The sequence below is a fragment of the Hibiscus syriacus genome, unplaced genomic scaffold (assembly GCF_006381635.1).
Source record: "Hibiscus syriacus cultivar Baekdansim isolate YM2019G1 unplaced genomic scaffold, ASM638163v2 tig00110328_pilon, whole genome shotgun sequence".
Lineage (NCBI taxonomy): Eukaryota > Viridiplantae > Streptophyta > Magnoliopsida > Malvales > Malvaceae > Hibiscus > Hibiscus syriacus.
Window position 1 is genome coordinate 6,642,738 of NW_024062685.1, and position 19,210 is coordinate 6,661,947.

Below are 19,210 nucleotides of genomic sequence, written 5' to 3' on the forward strand. Positions count from 1 at the left end.
TTCGATTGGGTCATCACGGAAATGAGGCACTCAGAGGCTTGCGTGGTGGAGGTGGTGTGACAGATCGCGCAGGTCGTAGGGGTTAACGATGATTCATATGGATCTAAAATTGGAGAGTTGTTTGTTCTTGAGCAAAAACAAAGATTCGATGTTGAAGATAATGGATTTTGGATTGAGTTCAGTAGACGGATTCATGGATCCAATTATCGGGTTGTCTAGATCCATGGATTATGTTTCATCGGATGTGTATTCTCAAGGGAAAATCACTACAAAGAGTGATATTCGGTTATCGGGTTATTTAGATCCGTTGATTTGTCTTCTCGTTTATTGTTGGATTTGGCATTATGCAAATCTCAAACTTTGAAAATTGAATTTTAGTTTGTATAACTAAGATTACCCAGCTTCATTTTATCTTTAGATGTCTACCTTTTCATTTTTCTCTGAACTTGTGATGTTATTATTTGTTATGAGAAGTTGGAAATCTTTCATTATTCTTGAAATGCAACATAAGTCCTTGAAAGAAGGCAAATGGAGCAGAGACGTTTAAAGATGAAGTAAGGAGAATATAATCAACAATGGGGTTTAGATGAAAACATATTAAAAATGGATAAATTGATATGTTGTCCATAAACTAATTTGAATTTACAAAAGAACCATAATTAGTATTTTATCTAAAGTGTAGCGGTACAAATAAACAAATTAAACCATTTTACTAATAGGTCACGTCATCAAACTAATGACATTTAACGTCCAAGTAACCAAAACTTAATAAAACGATAAAACAAGTGACCAAAACTTATGTTTTTTAGATTTAGTGAGCAAAAGTGTATAAATATAAAAGGAAAGTAACCAAAATAAATATGAAAGGAAAGTAACCAAAATCTTTCCAAGTATTATTTAAGTGGAAATGATGTAATTTTAATTTTGTATATTTATCATGTCACGTCAGTAAATCGTTAAATGTTTAACAGTCGTTAATTTTCAGTGAACAAATCTTAATTAAAACGAAATAAAAGTAATTAAATCTTAATTGAAATAACACAAAAGTGATAAAATCCTATGTTTTTGAATTCAATGAGGAAAAATTTATAAAAAATAAATAAAAGTGATAATTTCAATAATTCACCCTAAAATTTGACTTACACATTAAATACTGTAAATTATAAATCAAATATTAGAATTATATAATGATTTAAATGTTCCTCTACCCTGTGAAATACATTTCATCTCTCTCTCTCCTATTTTAGGGATGGACTAGGCTTGGGTCGGTGGGGTTAGGGGTGTAACTCGAGCTCTAGTATCGTTGAGTTCGACTCGACTCGAAAATTCACGAGCTTAAAATTTTTAATCTCGTTTCGAACTCGAAATCATGAATTGAAGCTCGTGAGTAGCTCGAAAATACTCGAATTTTTTTTAAACTTAACTAGATTGAAGCCTCAAACTCAAATTCAAACCTGAACATTAAATACATGAAAGTCTTACTGTTTTTTTTTAAATTCAACACATAAATGTTAATATTATTAATAATTTTTTTAAAAAAAAATAAAATCTTAATATATTATATTTTCGAGCTGCTCAAGAGCTTTTTGAGTCGAGTATCAAGTAGCTCGTTTCAGGTCGTTAAGAATTCGAGTCGAGCTCGAGTCCATTCGATTAGAGTATTTATCGAGCCTTGACCGAGTTGATCCCGAATAGCTAGCGATCTGTCTCGTCTCATTTACAGCCTAGGTGGGGTTATAATATATTTTAGATTTTTTATATGTATTTTTATTTGAAAATATATTTTTATCTCCTAAAATGTTATAAGTTTAAGTTCGCATTCTAAAATAAAATCTCATGTCTATCTCTGCTTTTAACCATTGAGATAGTTTAGTCTGTTTAATTTTTATTTTATTTATTTTTATTTTTATTTTTATTTTTTAATAAAGTGATAATATATGTCATTACCTTGTTAGAAAATTAAACTTATTAAATGATTTTTAATTAAATTAGAACTAAATTAATAAATTGTATAAATAATAAGGACAAAACATATTATCAAATTTGCTTAACTACCACACTAATATTTCGTTAACAATTATTGTTTGGTGAGTTGGTTGAAATTATTTTGATAGTTTAATGATCTAATTAATAAATCTTTTAATTCAATAGTTAAAAGAGTTAAAACAATAGTTTGTGTACAGGCACGTAAACAAACTGAACCTTTTGGTGAAAAGTCCGTTTATTTGTTAAACGAAAGAACATGAACAAAATTTTATGTTCGTTTAATTAAACGAATGAACACGAGTAAAGTGCTCATTCGTTCATTTACGTTCGTGAATGTTCGATTATCCGTTCGTTTATGTTGTTGATTTATGTTCGTTCATTTATGTCCGTTTATGTTCGTTAATTTATATTTAGCCCAATCTCCAGACTCGTGTGAAATATTAAGACCTAATGAATTTTAACCTTAAATCTATTAATATTTTAAACCTCAATTAATTTAAATCCAAATAAAAATACTCAAATCAATTAAAGAAAAATATAGGTCCTAAAATTATTTGGGAAGAAAAAAACTTTCTAAAAAATAAACCCAATTAATTTTATGTATGTTCGTTTATGTTCGTTCGTTTGTGTCTGTTTAATGTTTATATGTTCGTTTATATTTTAACGAACGGACATGAACGAACATGATAACGAACGGATATGAACGAACATGAACAAGCTAAATTTTTAAATAAACAAACACGAACAAGAAATTTTGTTCGTTTAGTTGTCATGTTCGTTCGTTTGTTCGATTAAAGTTAAACGAACGAACATGAACATGCCCTCGTTCGTGTTCGTTCGATTCATTTATAGGTATAATATTGTGTACCGTATTGTGTTTCACTTTTCTAAATTTAATTCTTTTTATATTTTTATAGTTATTCATGCTATATTTATGTTATTTTTATTTTATGTTATATCATCATTATTTCATCATATTATATCTAAATTTATCTCATATATTATCTTATAATCTTCTCATACTATTAATTTTTTTATCTTATATATTATAATTGCTTAATTTACAGGACAGCCCAAGGTTACCTCGAATAGTCATTGCACAATGATCAGTTGACCAACAATCGATTTCTCCAATGTCACAGGCTACTCAAATGAATTGCCTCAATATTATCCATTACAATTTCCACTGAATTTAGTATTATTTTTGTGTCCTAAAAGACAGAAACCAGCTTGCACGGAACACTACATATTAATCCAAAATTCCAATTCATATTCAGTGTACCGGCAATAGCAAATATTCAGACAAACATGTTTTGGTTCTCTATATAAGGAAAAGCTTAGAATAATTCCTATGCATCTGAAACGAGCAAACAATTGCCAATGGTTTTCCCAAGAGCTTGTAGCATGCTATTCTTCCTTGTAATAGTCGCTTGCATCCCACACATCATGTGTCGTAGCTTACCCGAGGCATCCTTGTCCGAGAGGCACAAGTACGGACGAGTCTATAAGAACGATGCAGAGGAGGAGACAAGATTCAAGATTTTTGAAAGCAATGTGCAGTTTATAGAGTCGTTTAATGCGGCCGGTGACCACTCTTACAAGCTAAGCATCAACGAGTTTGCGGATCAAACCAACGATGAGTTTCGGGCTTACAGGAACGGATACATAAGGCCCCAGGGACTAACAACAAGAAAACAGACGTCATTTAGGTACCAGAATGTCACAAGTTTACCTGCTAGCATAGACTGGAGGGAAAAAGGAGCCGTCACTCCCATCAAGGACCAAGTACAATGCGGTAAGCAATATGCAACTGTTCGAGCGTAACCATAAATCTTAGTTTGATAAACTCATTTCAAAACACAGGTAGCTGCTGGGCAGTATCGGCTATCGCGGCAACCTAAGGAATTCACAAACTAACTACAGGACAACTAATTTCCTTGTCTGAGCAAGAACTGGTTGACTGTGATAAAGGCGAGAACCAGGGATGTGAAGGTGGTGAAATGGAAGATGCGTTTAAGTTCATAATCAGCAATCACGGCATCGTATCCGAAGCCACTTACCCTTACAAGGGCGACGATAGAACCTGCGACAAATCAGAGGAGGCATCCCATTCAGCTACAATTACCGGGTACGAGGTTGTTCCTGCAAATAATGAGCAAGCATTACAGAAGGCTGTTGCAAACCAACCAGTGTCAGTGTCCATCGATGACGGATGTTACGCCTTTCAATTCTACTTGAGCGGAATTTTCACCGGAGATTGCGGAACCGATCTAGACCATGGTGTTTACGGCCGTTGGATATGGTACATCTGAAGATGGTACTGATTATTGGCTCATCAAGAACTCGTGGGGCACAGGATGGGGTGAAGAAGGATATATCATGATGAAGAGAAACATGAAGGCTAAAGAAGGTCTTTGTGGCATAGCCATGGACTCCTACTATCCAACAGTCTAAAAGCTCAAATTTCAATATCATAATTACAATAATCTACGACTTGCCTATCCACCCCATTCACATGTAAGGATGAAAATCGATTGTCTTTAGCAGTTCAACATAACTAGTAAAATCACTTCTATTAAGATACTGCTTTTATGCTGATCTCCTTATAAATCATAGGCATGAACAAAAGAAGTTGAAGCGTTTTCAGGTTAGATTAAGGAATTAAAACAGTGGGTAAGTTTTAGTTCAAATGTTCATCGAGCACTAAAGCTCAACTTTGAAAACTAAGCTACTAGTATAAACAGCTAATTACCAACAAATGAAGAAGAGAAGACTAACCTAAATATAAAACCAATGAGCAGAAACCGATTCACAATGTGCGTTCAATTATAATTTTACCAGACGAAATCAATAGATTTGCTTAAATAACTTAGTCCCAAAAAAAACTGGTAACAAACAAAGCATTCGGTGACGCAACCGTGAGTTTTATTCAGAATTGCTTCAAATATGATTACAAAGCTTTATTCAGGAACTGTATTCCAACGTTTTAAAAGTTTATGACCAAAATGTAAGATACATAAATATTCAAGGACTAAAAGTGTAGTTTACCCTTGTTACTAAGTGGTATTGGTAGTAGTAAACAATTGGATGGTTTTCCTTTTTAAACCCTTTCCCCCAAATTTCTGGAACTGATACTTGGTAAAAATGGAAGCACTGGGTGGCAATGGCGCGTTTTGGGCTTGGAAACTTCCAGTTATAAGAAGGCCAAAAAGGCCGCCTCCTTCAAATTCGAAGTCCTCGGACTCAACGGTGGAGCCAACTGGCGGTGGCGGTCGCCGTTTCCCGTTGAAGCAAGCTGTGACGGCCGCTTCACTCGCTCTCACGGGCGACACTATTGCTCAACTCAATGACCGCTGGAGAAAACGTAAGCAGCCCGTTTCTGATTCCAGTGATACAATTAAGGTAGTATTCTCTATTTTAATTTTTTAATTATTTGTTTTGTATTTTTAAAAAGCAATTTCATTTTGTTTGGATGGTGAGAAAGATGGAATGATTTGAGTTGTTGTAATTATTTTGTGGAGTTTAGGACGTTGTAATCTCTAAAATTTGGGAAATTATGGCCCTCACGCATCTGTTAATTTATTTATTTATATTGATGTTTCCCCATTGTTTGGATGAGCAGATTTTGCATTTAATGTTATTGTGTCTTTGAGATTGTTTATGTTATTAATCATCTTCTCTTAAATTCAAAGTTTTGATCTGTTTGGTTTCCAAGAAAAATCTGGAATGTATTGCTTGGTCTCAATCAACATTTGGAATCTTGGGAAATCAAAATTTCAGTTGTATTGAACTTCTAAACATTCCCAATTTTTGAAGGAAAGTGTGTCAGCAAAGTTTACTTGAATTGCCAGGTTTCTCATCCATATCTGTGCTGACCGGTAAAATATATCAACGAAATGATTTGTAATGAAGAAGTTTAGGGAGTTGATTGGTATCAGTGCAAAGTTGGTGAGGGAGTATGCTGCCTCCGTTTAGCAGCCTGAAGGTTTTTAGATAGCATGCAGCATGCTATGGCTGGCTCTAACACCCGTCTGAAATCTTAATTTGGCACTTACCTTACAGTAGTTCATTTTAAGTATTGCGTTTATATTTCTTTAAGTTGAACTTGTAGGTTCTTATATTAATCTATTCTTTTTTGGCATTTTAGGAGTTTGTAATCTTCATTACCTTTTTTAATTGCTGTAAATTGCAGATTTTTTTTCTTAATGCTACTTTGTTTTTACTCTAACGTTATCTTTAAGTATTCGTTGAAATTCTTAATGGACTAGGGATCCTGAGAGTGTTTTTAAACTGACATGCTTTACTATGGAGGTATTATTTTCAACTAATATCTAGCTGTATAGTTCATCGTGATTGTATGATACAACAGCATTTGATGTTACTTCTAAGGAGCCCCAAGTGATGAAGCTTGGAAAGTTCTTTTCTTCTCTTCTTTTGACTTGATTTATTCATTTTTCCTCAATGAATCAGATCAGAAAATTACAATAAACCCTAATCATTAGCTGCCCTGCGTCCACCGTCGTGAGAGAACATAGCCTATAAAAACACTGCATGTGGCTTGAGGTATTAGCATATCGTTGTGGATATGTTCTTTACTTGGATCTATCAAGCTTTACTCCAAACAACTAGGAATGTAGGTCTGCAGCCTTGGACTGCATATTCATGTAACACCCTACAGTCCCATTTTCCCTTTCTGGTGGGTGGACACTGGTGGCTGAAAGGATATTGCGAATATTGTTTCATTTATCATTGATCATGTTCTCTTTGTCTTTTATGTGTATATAAAATAGTGGGTTTATTCTTTTAGTTTTGACAAGACCTTTATTGTATTGACAAGAGTATTTCAGCGCATCACTGTTGTAATTTGTAGTTTAACCTAATTTCCATCTTAGGATATCATTTCAAGTGTCATTTCACACCATGATTGGCTCCGTTCCTTGAGGATGACTACATATGGATTTCTTTTATATGGTCCTGGTTCATTCGCATGGTACAAGTACCTGGATCACTGTTTGCCACACCAGACCGCGCAAAATATAATGTTGAAGGTAAAGTTGTTTTCATTTTCATTCTCTTGGCTTCCATAGTGCAATGAGTTTAAAGGTTGGAAAATAAGTGAATAACTTTGTTAGAACAACACTTAGTTTTTGGTTCTTGCAGGTTTTACTAAACCAGATAGTGCTTGGTCCTTGTGTGATTGCTGTTGTCTTTGCATGGAACAATTTATGGCTAGGAAAGCTCTCAGAGCTCCCTAATAAATATCAGAAGGATGCTCTTCCGACACTGTTTTATGGTAAAAGCCTCATTCGAAGCAATTTGCATATCGGCCAATAAAGATACCTAGGTTTGGCGTGATATGATGTTTGTATTTAAATCTTTTGCAGGATTTCGGTTTTGGATCCCCGTCAGCTTGTTGAATTTTTGGTAAAAATCTTTCTTTGTTTGTGTCATTTATTCATTTCGTATGTCACTGAATCATGTTAGTACTTCAACAACACCAATATTGAAGTCCAGAAAAGAAAATTTCTTAATTCATCCATTTCTTATGCTATTTCAGTTTACAGTTGCCTTTTAGATCATATTGTGACATTCCATATTTGAAAATATTTCTTTGGTGCAAACCCACTGGTGCTCGTCGTCAAAGAATAATAACTACTTATTAAATGATGGGGATTACAATAACATGCTTGTGCAATCTGTTTGGTGGTTGACAGGGTGGTCCCTCTTCAAGCCCGTGTTGCTTTCATGTCCACAGGATCCATTTTTTGGAACTTTTACTTATCATCAACCTTGTGCAAGTAGATTGAGCTCACCGATCATGTCACGTTAGCTAATGGCATATTTTTAGTTCCTGCTCTAGGTTTACTTTACTTCCCTTGAGCTTATTTGTTACTACTATTTATGATCTAATTTGTTGTATGTTAATTCACTGTTGACCTAAAATCTGTCAGAATTCAAGCCAAAAGAAATGAAGGGATTGGGTTTTGGAAGTTGAATTTGTGCAATAATTTCTTCATAGGTTGAATTGGTTGGCAGAGTGCATTGCTAGTATAGGATATTGAAGTACTATGAATTTATCTGCATGGTGAATACAATAGAGTTTACTGATTTTTTAAATCACATTTAAAAATCTGAAAATTCGAATAAAATATAATAGAAATAGAAGTAATAGAACAAGGTACAAGCTTGCATCGGGTCCAATACACCATTTTCTTTTTCCATATTCATTATGTTTATATACTATGGAAACCTAGTGCATGGTAGACAGTAAACAAATTTGATTTTTGAGCTTTAGTAAAGGTAAAAATAGATTAGTGGTGGGGTAAATTAATTATCTTTGTTGGCGAGAGCCTCTGGAAGTTTAATAGAGGGAGCCTTATCCACACCCCTTTTTGAATGCTCCCTCCATCTTCCTGCAGCTCTTCTTGCCTTCTCTTTCACTTCCTCCTCTGCAAACAACATTTCACCTTATATTCATTTCTAAGACCACGAAATATTGCTAAAATACCTAAAATGTGAAGATACCTAGAAATTTCTACCAAAGTGACTGGAAAGAGAGGGACGCCTTCTGTTGCACATGCCTGATTTATTGTATTCTTTAGGCTTGCCCCAAAGGTTGGTCCAGTATGAATCAGTTTTACCTCCATCTTTCTGCTGCATCATCCTTACTTTAGCTTGTTCCTGATAAAGAAGAATGAGAAAGAATAGTTCCAGTCACTATTTCTTTGATTTACATTTGAAAGCTACTTCATATAAATGAAATAAAAATCAAGCGGATGTATTTGAGGATATTGTAACAATGAGATCCCTACCAAAACTTTTGCCCGTCTCTTTTCCCATCGAGAACTTGCCTGCCAAACAATTAGAGGTCGATAGATAGTCTAAGAAAGTGTTAACCCAGAAATTCAAATGGCATCAGCAGATAAGTCGAGTGTTGGTTTTACCATTCTGAATACATCTGATGAAGATCCCATTCCGGAAAGCATCAATGCTACCTGATCATCCATTCGAAAAGCTTTAACTTCTAGCGATCAAGACAACTAGCTTGAATACATAGATTAATGAATTGCATTACTGAGAGACTAACACTTCATTCTTTTTTCGAGGTTTCAATGTAAAAGATGTTTTCCAGTGTCTAAACCCACAGTTGATCATCTGTATTATTTGATCTTTTATTCATTTTGAGATTCCTAAACATAGAGGCCATCTAAAATGCTCATAGTTTACAGGGTAAATTATCGTAGGAGAAAAGAACCATAGAGTGACTGTGTTTCTTATTTACATAAACTCTTTCGACCCTGCGCATTTCATCTTCAAGCAACGATATTTGTGCTGCAGAAGTCCAATGGATGCAATCAACTGGGCTGAATAACACAAGATAAAGTAGATGCGATAAAAGGCACACGGCAGTCTTATCCGGGTGATGATATTTAGCATAATTGAAGGAAAGTGTATGACCCAATGACATTATTAGATTCAGAAAAAAATACCTACCGTCTATTGCCTGTTGCACTAATTCAGGATTCCCAAACTGACCATGAACTCTGGCTCGTCCAAAGTCTTCCTCGATTCTAAACACATCGCAGGTGACATTCGCACAGTTTTTGCGCTTACCTTTTCGACCCCTTAAACGTGATTCCGACCTCGTTTCATCGGGAAACGTCTCAATCTCCCTCATATCGACGATGGACTCTTCGATTTCTTCATTGTTTGATCTACATGGTCCATCATCCGATGGGCCTGAAACTGAACTATGTTCGTTGACTCGTCATTCTCTTATAGTCCATCGTTCGGATTGGTCGTTCTTCTACCGGAATTATGTCACGCCAGTCCACCTGTTAAGTTTTTAATGTTGGAATATTAAAATGAAACAAAAATTGAACATTAGGTATGATTTTTTTTTTAAAATGAAAGTTTAAGTATTAAAACGAATTAAAATTTATAGTTTATGCACTAAATGGGTAGTTTACCGCATTAAATATTATTTATTAGATTAAAAGTAAAATAGAGAAGAAAACTTATGCCACGAAGGATGAAATGCAGAGATGGCAAAAAGGGAAGCCATTGGGTTTGCAAGTACATAGATTCTACGCGTTGAGAGGGACGCAGAATTTTATAATAAGATAATTATAATTTGTTTTTAAGAAAGAGCGTTTATAAAATTTTAAAATAAATTATCAATAAAAAAATTGAAGTATAAAAGAATTTAAAAAAATGAAGGGATGAGTATCCTGGCAAAATAGTTGAGATAATGTGTGGGGATTTTTTTTAATTCCCAATATAGTCTAATTGGGATATTATTTCCTTATCTAAGGTGAATTGAATAGTATCAACTTAAAAACATCAGATGCTCCACACGTATTTAAGCTAAATATAAAGACTCTACGACTGCATGAAGTATTCAGGTAAATTAAGAAAACCCTAAGAGTACATGACTTTTTTATACTAATAAGAAATCATAATTTAAAAAAAATAATATGATAAATGCTTTCTATGAAAAAATAATTTTTCCCACAACCCTGTACGAGTGAGGAAGCCGAGTATCCTACCCGTCCCTCAATCCATGCATGTTATGGACTACACCCTAAATTGAATCAGACTAAGTTGTCCACGTGTCAGCTTGTGGATAATTCTTGCCTCGCTTACACTCACGTCACTCCCAATATAGGCAATATTTATTTGGATTTTCTAAATACATATACTCTCTCCATCAAATTTTGTTTTGGATCGATCCAAATTAAATCCGTAGACGTAGGGTTTTAAATTAAACCAAAGCTGAAGTCTAACAATCATATGTAAACCCAACAGACAGACTAGGCGACCCAAAAAAATATCAACTAGCTCAACTTGAGCCTACCCATAACTCATATTCCTCAATTCTCAGTCGAATACCCCAATCATCTCTCACCTGATAGAACCTTGTTTTAAACCCCCAGAGGTGATCGATTAAAGGGACTAGAGAAACATACACGACCAAGAGGAACATAGATAGGAGATTATAGTAAAACTTGAAGCATTTGATTTAGCACTAGAAATTTTGAGAAACAAAAACTGGGTGTTCGATAGATATCAACTTGCTAATTGTCTTTCAAGCCATTCCACAGGCAAAAATCCCCAGAACTTGCCCCATCTGAGGATTACATCAGATCTTTTTTGAAAGAAAAAAGGAAAGGTAAGTCTGTCAGACAGCTGCGCGACCATCCCAGCTAAACAAGGCTAGCTGAGAACGATCCTCTGCGGTCATGGTGATATCAAGAATTGACAAACCAGACCAGTAATCACGCTCTGATCACACAGCCAGAAATCATCAACCAGACTTGGTATCCTGTCTCCTTAGAACTCAAGGATACAGAGGTACGAGCCTATAGAACAGATCCTGTTCAAGTAAGGTCGTGTCCCTTAAGATCCCGATTCAAAGTTAAATACCCTTCGCTCTAATCTTTCCTCTTCAATGTGGGATTTTTAGTCCGTGTTGTGTGTTCCATTATCTGCTTAGAACGGATAGTTAAACCACCAGAAGGTAAATTAGAAAAAGGGGTTTAATTGACCCGGCTGTAACAAAATTTTTATTACTCGAGAACTCGTGGACTATTGTTATTAGCCTGTTTAATGCTTTCTTTAAAGTTTCAGAACTATATTTTTAAGATAAATTACATTAATTATAACCAATTTTTTATTTTAGTCTTTTAAATTAATTTTTAATGAAAATATTATTAATATTATTCTTTTTTATTTTGATCATTCATTGTTAAAATATTTAACGATGATACTTAAGTATTTTTTTATATTTTATATTATTTTCTCTCTATTATAATAAACATTGACGTGCAATTTTTAAATAATTTTATTTAAATTAATTAGATAATGTTATGTGTTAACGGTTAATTGAGCGAAATCAAAATATGGACTTAACAAAATAAGGTCCGTTTTGTTTGAGAAAATATATGTTATTTTTATTTTTTTAGAAAATATAAAACGTTAAAGAAAATGTGTTTCGTTGTAAAATAAAAAAAATGATTTCTACAAAATAAAAATAAGTAAAAATATAAAAACATAAAAAATGATTTCAGTGTTTTCAATAAATTGTTTTAGAAATATGAAAAATAGAAAAACATGAAATATAGATTTTTAACTTAATTTAAACGAATTTAAATCCTTTTAACAATAGTTTTTGATTTAATGGTATTTGAAACGGTCAAACTTTTGCAAAAAAAATATCAATATGGTCCCTCAACTTTTTTTTACACTCAATTTGTTCTTTAAACTAAACATTTTTAATAATTTAATTTTTTTTTGTACTTTTATATTTAATGTATTAAATATCTTAATAAGTGTTTAGGTTTTATATTTTAAATTTAAATAATTTCTAAAAAAATGTCTTTAAACTTTCTAAAAGAATCAATTAGGCCCATGAACTTAGCCAAAAATTAATTAAGCTTATCTATCACATCATCATCTATCATGTACTATCATAACAACACCGTGAGCTATCCCATCAGTATTGTAGATTGTGATGCAAGCTTTGTGAATTGTTATGCAAGCTTTGTGAATTGTCATGTAAGTGTTATGACAATCGATGTTTGATTCCTCTAGTCAAATAGTTATATATTTTTTTTCTCTCAGTTTTAAGGGTTATATTGAGTGCAATAAAAGTTAAAGGGTTATACTATGCTTATCTATCACATCATCATCTATCATGTACTATCATAACAACACCGTGAGCTATTCCATCAGTATTGTAGATTGTCATGCAAGTTTTGTGAATTGTTATGCAAGCTTTGTGAATTGTCATGTAAGTGTTATGACAATCGATGTTTGATTCCTCTAGTCAAATAGTTATATTCTTTTTTTTCTCTCTCAGTTTTAAGGGTTATATTGAGTGCAATAAAAGTTAAAGGGTTATACTATTTTTCCCCAAAAAGTTTGTTAGCCTTAAATACCACTATACATATTTTTTTATTTTAACAAAATTTTTGTTTGCACTTGTTTATAACAATATTTTTGTGTATTTTTTTAAATTTAATTGATGTTCAACATGCATTAACATTGTATTCGTATTATAAACTAAAATAATTTTTGTTACAAAATTTCTTATCAACTTTATTATTTTATATTTACATAGCTCATCTATTAAAGTTATGTAATAATTTTTAATAATTATATTTTAATATAATTATTTAACAATTATTTGTTCATATATATTTTAAAAAATATATACCAAATATATTTTAACTATTTTATTTATAACTTTACGTTTTTTAAAACTTAAGTTTTCATTTATATTAATTTATTTTTTATATATATTAGAAAATATTTTTTGAAACCAAACAAGTCTAAGGGCTTCATTAAAGAGTAGGGAGAATAAAACCTACGACCTTCCCATGAAGGATCGTGCATTTATCAATTAAGTTAAACTAAATTATATAATTATTATATTTTTAACTAAATTAATATTTAGTTTGAATTTCAATTGAAATTAAAGATCAACTAATAATATTTTTATTATATTTTTAACTAAATTGAAAAATATGGATTAACAGTCCAAAACTTATGATTTAAGTGGAAAATCACAACCAATTATTCGGTGGAGAGATAATGAAGAATAGACGAATTAAAGACGATGATGAACAATCATCGAAAAATAACATCTGAAAGAAAAAATAAATATTATCTCCTCGATGATTTTGCATGATAACTTATATATTAATCCTTAGAGAAAATGTCAGGTCTAGTTTGATGATGATTATTTATATATTAGTAATTTAATTAGATAGTAAATTCGACTATGACACATTACACAAATCTGTCAAAAGTAACGACAAAAAATATAATTATCTTAAAGATATAGAACTCCAAAAATCTCAATACTTAATAAATGAAAAATAAAAATCCGAATGAGGTAAACAAATATAAAAGTCGAATTAACTGAAAAAAATACAGAGATGGATTTTATTATACTACAAGAAACAGAACATGTATTAAAGTCGGCCATCGAAACCCGCCTTTTGTGCGGCGGGAGTATGGATGGTGCTGGATTTCCGATATTTGAAGCGGCGAATAAGCTTCAAAGCATTTATGGCATCATTGATTGCAAGTACAGAGGATTAGGGTTAGGGTTCATATTGCAAGCACGCATTTCAACGTTTGTGCAGCCAAGTGACGTCTCAATCCCCCCTTTTACTCTTTCTCCATTTCAACCAAACCATACATCACCTTACTATCTTCTAAATCATCGATCCGATGGGACTCTCGACCCGAAATGAAATGTGACGTATTCTTATTTTATTAGGCAACCTACATTCTCTCCTATTTAAAATGTTAAGAATACAAATCTATATAAATAAAATAAAAAGCTTGATGATGATTTATTTGCTAAATATTGATAAATATATTCTTCATACATAAATTATTTAAAGAAAATATAAATATTTTTTTAAAAAGATATGTTCATAAGTAAAGAATTCTTGTGTTCATTTTAAATCATCCAAATCATAATTCTCTTAAAGAGTTCTCCTTCAATAGTGTGCAAATCAAATTAATTAATAGTGTTGTGAAGAGGGGGATAGTTAGTTTCTCTTATTATCATGGACAACCCCTTCATTCCCTGCAAGCATCAGGTATTTGTCTCTCCTAGTCAAGGTAGTACACTCAAATCCCAGAGCATCAGCCAGTTTCCTCTGAATATAATTAGCCACTTCGAAGCTAGACCTGCCCCTTGCACATGTGAACTCCGGTGGCACCTTTCCCAGTATTTGAACGTGGTAGCTCGGTCTTGGGTTCATCAGAAAGAAAATGGGATCCAACCATTTCAACCCACTCGCCGTCGTGCCATAGAACATGCTTACATGAGCGTTCGTAGCAACCGGAACTATGTCGTCGGCTAGCTCAGCGAACAAAGAGCTGAACCTTAACAGATAAGGCTCCCTGCATGTGGTTCCTTCGGGACAGACCACCAAATCACCTTCGCTTAACAGCTTCTTCATGGTTTTTCCGTCCTGGTTCCTGTCCCTGGTCAGCCTGACTGTCCTGATGGGAGCTATTATCTCCGACATTTTGCTCAAGCTGTAGGTCACTGCCGTCAAGGGCTTGCACAATGCCGTGCTGAGGAAAACTGGGTCCATAAGCGTTCGATGTGTACAGACGTACAAGACACCTTTTTTGTGCTGTGAATTTGGTTGAGGGAAACAGCCTTGGAATCGTAGCTGCACACCGCTAAGAGAACCAAAGAATATAGCCAACCTGTAAGGCAGACAGATACCGACCAGAATCCTGAAAATGGCGAGAATTATCCCAAATGGAAGCCAAAGGAACATGTAAAGTGTTGCCAGTGGTGTTGGCAAGAACGCTAGCCTTCCATCGTGGAATATAAGAGGCTTCGGGTACTTGTCCCTCGGCATCACGCAGCTTTGATCGTTTCGGTCATCCACCACATAGGCTTCCTGTAGAATTCACAAAGAAATTGAATTAACGAGCCCAAAACTCCTCCATAATTAAACAACTTCATGTCAATGTTAACAAGAAACTACATCTGCAGGTGGGTAGTCTTCGGACTAGTTAGGGTCTGGTGCACCGGTGTCAAAGAATCGAACTTGAAGGAATGAAACTATGTTCGTGTTCGTGTTCGTTTTTTTACTTTGAAAGTTTTTGTGTTAGGTTAGTTTCACATGTTCCTTTAGTGTTCAAAATATGGTGAGATTACACCATTAGTCCTTAAGGTCCTTTGACTTCACAGTTTGAACACTAAAATTCACTATACATTCAATTTAATACATATCTTCAACAATATTTATAATGTAAAAAGAAAACCTTATAAACAATTTGATAAATGAGCTTATTCGTGAACATAAATAAATTGAAGATAAAATTTATGTTTATACTCATTTATTTAATTTAATAAATAAATATTATACGAAATGTTCACGAATAATTCATCAAGCACTATGTATTTGATGAATGCAAGGTTACCCGAAAATTGAGACAAATTGAACAGTTCAACGACCATTAATTATTCTTCTTATGTTTAAACGAAGTTAAAGTAATAAAAGTACCTTGCAAAGGGAGATAAACCGATGATCATGGTGGCTTGAACTTCCAAGGCCAACGTCTGGTTTTTTATCTCCGAAATAACCCTTTAAAGCTTTATGCTTCACTAGCAAACCGGAGGCGGATACCAACCCTGTGAATCGGTTCCCGACGGTTTGCAATTCGGTGCCGACGACATCATCGACGCTCATGTATTCCTTGAGGAATCCTTCCACCATTACTCTAGGTATACTTGTGAACACAACTCTCGAACTTGTTTTAGACCAAATTTCGTAAGCTTGGAGATTAAGATTCTCGAGATAAAACTTGGGCAACACAGCCATGGCGGCGCACTCGACATCCTTCTTCCTCAGCCCAAAGAAGGATATAAAGATCATAACCCTGAGTTTGAGCTCATAATCCAAAACCCACAAAAAGGAGCACGATAAAAGCAAGAGAAAGGCTCTTAAAATGCTACCACCTTCAAAAGCAACCAACATGAAGTAAGGGAAGAAGGTTTCAGTTCTCAATAAGACACCATGAATATCACAAACCAATGTACGAGAGACTTTAATATCTTTGCTTAAATCAAAGTGAGCGACGCTTGTAGGGAATAAAGAACCAGCTTGTTGCTGTGGTGATGACGACCACCTAGGAGTCTGGTCCCTCACCTTCCCGGCGGCTCGATAACAAGAGTTAGCCAGCAGCTGGTACAAGACCCAGTCAGCTAGCTTCAGAAACACTAAAGGAAAAACCATGGATTTCTCTAGAAATAGGTAAGAGAAATAGGCCAGAGGATGAGAAGGAAGTATGGGGAAATGTTTGTGTGCAGAGGAGTGGAAGGGAAAGAGATGATATTTATAGTAGAGAGAGGAGGTAAAGGTTGACCAAAAGATGGATTTGGTTAGCCATACAGCTAGCATTGATTGCACAATCAATCTTCCTCTGCCATTTCTGCTTCTTTTTAGCCATTGAATCTTTGATTAAATTTCCATCAACATGCTTCTAGCTCTGCATGAGCACCTGCATTATTTTAAAATATTATTTTTTGGCTGAAATGGTTAGGTCAGATTCTGGTGACCCCCTTTCTAAACAGTTTTAAGGGACTTTTTTGCTTTGAAAACTTTCTATTGGAATGCGTGTTGTGTATACCCGGAACTTGCATAGTGAAAGATGGACAACTTGAGTGTGGATTTTCAAATTTCTTTTTGCGTAAATTACATTAGATGAATTTAACTATGGGAAGATTTTATTTTGACCATCAAATTTTCAATTTTAGTAATTACACCATATAATTATTTAAATACTACTAATCAAATCATTTGTTGTTAACATTTGACGACAAGATTGATGTAACAGTTAACAAAATTGATATAATTATATATTTGATCATCATTACTTATATATATAATGGAAGAGTTGACGGATAGGGACAAGTTGCATAGTGGCTTTGAGGGGTTGTTGCCTCTTTCAAAATTTTTGGTATAATGGCATTTTAGGTCCTTTTTAATTTAAATAATAGTCAAATGAAGCTTTTTTTCCTATTAGTTTTTAGATTTAAATACTTCATAGATTCTTATTCTTTTGATATAAAGAACTTTGCCCCCCAACATTTGATCCTAGCTTTGTCCTTGTTGACATTCAACAAAATGTGTAAATATATCAATTTTATTAATTGCCACGTCATTTCTTTTGTTAAATGTTAACGATAGGTATTTTGATTGACACATTGAAATGGTTAAAATGAATTTATTGATAAAATTGAAATATCAATTATCAGAATAGAGTTTTTCCATAATTAAGGGATCACCCATGTAGTTTTCCCATTCTTTTTCTTCCTCCAAATGAGCCAATCCTAAGTTAGATGACCCGTATCATCTGTTCAAATTGACTTTCTCGAAATGAAATTTCAACCCCATTTTCCTCTATGATTTTAGCTGTTTTTACATGATCCATAACAGTATTTCAACAAGAAATCTGTGGCATTTATATGTTTCTCCAAGTACCGAGACGCTTTCTTCTTCTTAATTTAAGCCGGCTGCTACGGCAGCCTGTTAGGCGAGCGAGTGGTGTGTCATGCAGAGTTAATAAATGAAACTCGATATTAGTAAAAAGCAGACATCTTTACTAATGATTGAAATACGAATTATTATATAATTATTACATAATATGAAAGTCCTGATGTATCATTTGAATTGAACCAATTTTCTCTTTTTTAGCAGTTAAGATCATGCAGCTTTGGTTGGTTAAGATCGTGCAACTCATGATCTACCTTGCGACATTTATATCCAATTAACAAAGGAAACTGTTAATCCCTTTGCATGATGGTTAGATTATGTATTAAATTACTTGCAAATGCCTTTTGTGTTTTGGTAAGATGCAGGGCATGCAATCTTCATTAATCATGGAGTTGGTAACGTTCAATCATTTGGATTTGTTGTTTATGTAATTCATGTATTTTGAGTGTTGGGTGGTAAATTGGATATTTTAGAATTCATTGCACATAAATGATAAATTTATTGGCAACCAAAAAAATGATAAATTTAATCTTTAAAATTTATACATTTTAAGTTTTCAAACGAATTACTATTACGAATTAGGGTAAACCACACAAATGGTCCTCCAACTATAGAATGATGTGTAGTTGAGTCCCTTGACTATTAAAAGTTACAAAATGGTCTATTGACTACAAGGTATTGCTTTGTTGAGTCTCCCAACTATTAAAAGTTACAAAATAGTCACCCGACTATCAATGGCGAATGCATGTATACTCCAATGCCCATCCTGAAATCCGAATTTCTTTATGTATGTTGTTCATTTTACTGATAGTGTCCACCCTGAAATTCTATTAGTGCCTACCCCATAGAAAAAAATATTATCAATACATATGTACCCACGCTAAAAAATATTTCTGAATCTTCCACTGTCGACTATTTATATGTTTTAGACTTGACATTTTCTTTTAAAAAAACAGCGGTCGTCTGAGTTGTACATTATCTGCTCACTATGATATGATAAAATCTGATCCCATAGCTCCTTGAGTTGTATTTTATGGATCGAGACTCTATTTACATTATGTTGTCAAACAAGTGTTTGAAATATTATGTCATTGAACTAATGCTTATAAGCAACGACAGTATCACTAGACATCAATTTATCATATCTTAGTTAGCAGGTTAAAATCCAACTCAAAGAGTTATCA

The 19,210-nt window shown here is 33.6% G+C and overlaps 3 protein-coding genes, 1 non-coding gene and 1 pseudogene across 4 annotated transcripts; 2 read left to right on the forward strand and 3 right to left on the reverse strand.

Moving 5' to 3' along the window:
- Positions 1 to 88: 88 nt before the first annotated feature.
- On the forward strand, positions 89 to 4,488 carry LOC120118334 (annotated as a pseudogene).
- A 586-nt stretch (positions 4,489 to 5,074) lies between these two features.
- On the forward strand, positions 5,075 to 7,973 carry LOC120118591 (protein Mpv17-like). Its single transcript, XM_039138615.1, has 5 exons — positions 5,075 to 5,388; positions 6,879 to 7,034; positions 7,147 to 7,279; positions 7,371 to 7,410; positions 7,701 to 7,973. The coding sequence occupies exons 1-5, from the start codon at positions 5,131 to 5,133 to the stop codon at positions 7,786 to 7,788; spliced, it is 675 nt and encodes a 224-aa protein (XP_038994546.1). The 5' UTR covers positions 5,075 to 5,130; the 3' UTR covers positions 7,789 to 7,973.
- Positions 7,974 to 8,224: 251 nt separating this feature from the next.
- LOC120118335 lies at positions 8,225 to 9,664 on the reverse strand. Its single transcript, XM_039138392.1, has 6 exons — positions 9,477 to 9,664; positions 9,269 to 9,350; positions 8,931 to 8,981; positions 8,799 to 8,837; positions 8,568 to 8,667; positions 8,225 to 8,435 (listed from the first exon to the last, which is right to left on the reverse strand). Exons 1-6 carry the CDS (start codon positions 9,662 to 9,664, stop codon positions 8,314 to 8,316), a joined length of 582 nt encoding a protein of 193 aa, XP_038994323.1. The 3' UTR covers positions 8,225 to 8,313.
- Positions 9,665 to 11,161: 1,497 nt separating this feature from the next.
- Positions 11,162 to 11,380, reverse strand: LOC120118885. The gene has a single exon (XR_005515794.1). It is a non-coding gene; the product is annotated as a small nucleolar RNA U3 (small nucleolar RNA).
- Positions 11,381 to 14,512: 3,132 nt separating this feature from the next.
- Positions 14,513 to 16,792, reverse strand: LOC120118588 (glycerol-3-phosphate acyltransferase 1-like). The gene is made up of 2 exons (XM_039138613.1): positions 16,035 to 16,792; positions 14,513 to 15,425 (listed from the first exon to the last, which is right to left on the reverse strand). Exons 1-2 carry the CDS (start codon positions 16,764 to 16,766, stop codon positions 14,553 to 14,555), a joined length of 1,605 nt encoding a protein of 534 aa, XP_038994544.1. The 5' UTR covers positions 16,767 to 16,792; the 3' UTR covers positions 14,513 to 14,552.
- Positions 16,793 to 19,210: the final 2,418 nt, after the last annotated feature.